Source organism: Glycine soja, chromosome 20 (assembly GCF_004193775.1).
Source record: "Glycine soja cultivar W05 chromosome 20, ASM419377v2, whole genome shotgun sequence".
Taxonomy (NCBI): domain Eukaryota; kingdom Viridiplantae; phylum Streptophyta; class Magnoliopsida; order Fabales; family Fabaceae; genus Glycine; species Glycine soja.
Window position 1 is genome coordinate 24,725,142 of NC_041021.1, and position 2,919 is coordinate 24,728,060.

General features: G+C 34.7%; 1 protein-coding gene across 1 annotated transcript; it reads right to left on the minus strand.

The window, feature by feature from the left end:
* Window positions 1-276: 276 nt before the first annotated feature.
* Window positions 277-2,630, minus strand: LOC114401923 (isoleucine N-monooxygenase 2-like). Its single transcript, XM_028364496.1, has 2 exons — window positions 1,689-2,630; window positions 277-1,016 (listed from the first exon to the last, which is right to left on the minus strand). Exons 1-2 carry the CDS (start codon window positions 2,628-2,630, stop codon window positions 387-389), a joined length of 1,572 nt encoding a protein of 523 aa, XP_028220297.1. The 3' UTR covers window positions 277-386.
* Between the last annotated feature and the right edge of the window lie 289 nt (window positions 2,631-2,919).

Sequence of the window (2,919 nt, forward strand, 5' to 3'; positions counted from 1 at the left end):
AACATTTAGATTGATCGTCTACAATCCTCCAATGTATTGCATCGTATATAATATATTGAGTATATGTTACACACTCTTTTTCATTGTAAAAGGGGATGCAGATGATGTAAAAAAGGTTTGGAAAGAAATATTATTTTATGTGATATAAGATTACCTTTGCAAATCTAGACATAGTGTGCATTTTATCTTAATTTTTTTAACATCTATTTATATGATGAATAAAAAGGTCATGACTGAAACACAAATTGCCTACTCATATTATACAAACACCATACATATTAAAAACTTCACCAACTCTTATTATTTCTCTTTTTATTGAATGTTTGCCAAAAAGAGATTATTTATTCAAAATAACATAGTCGGCTGATACACATTAAACAAACACTTCATTTATTGTAAAGCTCTGGCGGTAATCTTGGCTTTGCTAGTGCGAGAGGTGGGTGAGCAAGAGATATATCATGGCTTGACTCGGCAAGGTTGATGTGTGACACATTGGGTGGTGCAATCCAAGTGAAGGCATGGAGTAACCTAGCAAATAACATCACAGTCATTGTGGTTCCAAGCATGAATCCTGGACAACCACGTCGTCCTGTGCTGAATGATATGAGATTCAAATCTTGATCGGTCAAAACCACATCACTCTTATTAATTAGGTGACGTTCTGGCTTGAACTTGAGCGGTTCATCATTCCAAACTTTAGGGTTACGACCAAGTTCTTGTCTACTTAACAGAATGTGGCTACCCTTTGGGATTAGGTAGTTTCCAACTATTGTGTCTTTGAGAGACACATGGGGAACATTGAAAGGCACAATAGGGTGAAGGCGAAAAGCTTCTCTTGCACATGCTTTTATGTAGTTGAGCTTTGGAATGTCTGATTCTTGGACCAGTCTCTCTTTCCCCACTACCGTGTCCAATTCTTCTACAGCGCGTTGGAGCAACTTGGGTTGGTTTATCATCTCTCCAAGACCCCATTCAAATGCATTTGTTGGATTATCCATTGCTGCCATCATCAATTCCTACAACACAAGTTTTATAGGAATTATAAAGTTGGTTTAATGGTGAAAAAAGATGAGAGGGGTGAGGGGTCACGGGTTTGACTCCTCCTACTATAATAAAAAATTAATAATTAAAAACTAACATTTATCAATAGAAAAGTTTCATTTTTATAATCTAATAAGACTTTTAATTTATCTATGGAGTATTCTCGATTTGAGTTGTTATGATATATATACCCAAAGAAATTTAAGGTTTTTGGTACAGTTATATTTTGGATCAAATAATAGAATGAGTTTGAGTACACAACAAAGCTAGAGAGACAAATTCTCAATAACAATACCAAAACCCTTAAATGTCTGAATATACCATAGAATTCGTCTAACTGTTAAAGAAAGATTATGGAATCAATAAATGAATAACAAATTAATATTGAAGATCCATTGTATTTCATGTATGTATTTTTGAACAAGATAGAAATATCAAGTAATATTTTTTTTATTAGTACTAGAAATGTATGCAAGAAACGTGTTAAGAAAGGTCTACTGTTTGATGGCTCTTATAGTCATAATTATTAATTGAACAGATTCTAAATAGATTAGTAAAAGTATGTTGTTTGTATCATTCCTTTGTTAGCATGTGAAAGTGTAAATGTATGTAAAAGAGAAATAAAGGAAGTCAAGAATATATATTACGGTGATTTGTGCCTTGATTTCCTGGGTTGTCAACATTGGATTATTGTTGGCATCTTTGAGTGAGATGAGAATATCAAGGAAATCCTCTCCATCAATCTTGGACCCATTATTCCTTTCTTTGATTCGCTGCTCAATGATGGGATCATGATATTTCTCGACAATTTCTAAGGCCTTCTTCACCTTGCCCTCATGACCATCTAAGTCAAGTCCCCTCAAGAAAGGGACATAGTCAGAAACACTAAAGTCATAAATGTACTTAAGCATTGTGAAAATGGAATCGACATGTTCCTCTTCCTCACGACCAGGACCTCCATCCTTCTTACCCTCCCCAAAATACCTTGTACTAAAGATCAATTTCTTGATCACATTGCAACTATAGTGTTGTGCAACATACCTCACATTCACAAGGCAAACATTATCGTTGACATTGTTTTTGCACTTGTTGTAGATGTAAAATACAAGGTTATCGGCTTCTTCGACCCTCTTATTTTCAAGTCGTTGGTGAGTGGTGGTGGACAACAAATCATTACTAACAATTCTCCTCATTTTCTTCCATTGCTCCCCAAAGGGTACAAGGGTTGTGGTGAGATATCCACGACTAATAAGAGAAGTGGTTATACTGTTGGGTCTAGAAGCGAAAGTAGCATCTTGTTTTCTCAAGAATTCACGGGCAATGGTCGGGCAAGTCACAGGGATAACATGGACATTTCCTAGGCGGATACATGCAATTTCAGTGTTCATTTCCTTCATTAGGTTTTGTATCCATCGGAATGTAGGCCTATGCGTAAGCATTTCAGGAAGGTTACCGATTATAGGCCATGGTTTGGGACCAGGGGGCAAGGGCAATTCTTGTTTCTTGGATTTCTTAAACAAGTGTGATCTAAATGCTTTAAGAAAGGTAATGGAAAATATGATGATAATAATCAAAAGGGAGTGATCCATATATATATATATATATAGCTTGGAAATGACAAGATTTCTTTAGGACTGTGTTCTAGAGAAAAATTAGATGATAGTTTTTGTGGTCAATTGAGACGACCCACCAATATGAAGTGCCTATTTATATCTCTCTCTACATTCATAACTTTTATCCTTAATAAATGTAAATACATGTTTTACAAGAATAATTTGACTGGCCCTAAACAACAAATAATTTGATTGGGCATTATATTTAATAGAGTATTTAATGTTATTGAATTGTTTTGCCTATAATTTAGTATTAAATATAATA

Bases quoted from the DNA above. Each gene is read 5' to 3' on its own strand.
- LOC114401923 (XM_028364496.1), bottom strand. From the start codon at position 2,630: ATGGATCACTCCCTTTTGATTATTATCATCATATTTTCCATTACCTTT. The intron at 1,017-1,688 runs GTAATATATATT...CTTGTGTTGTAG, and splicing joins AAATCAAGGCACAAATCACC to GAATTGATGATGGCAGCAAT.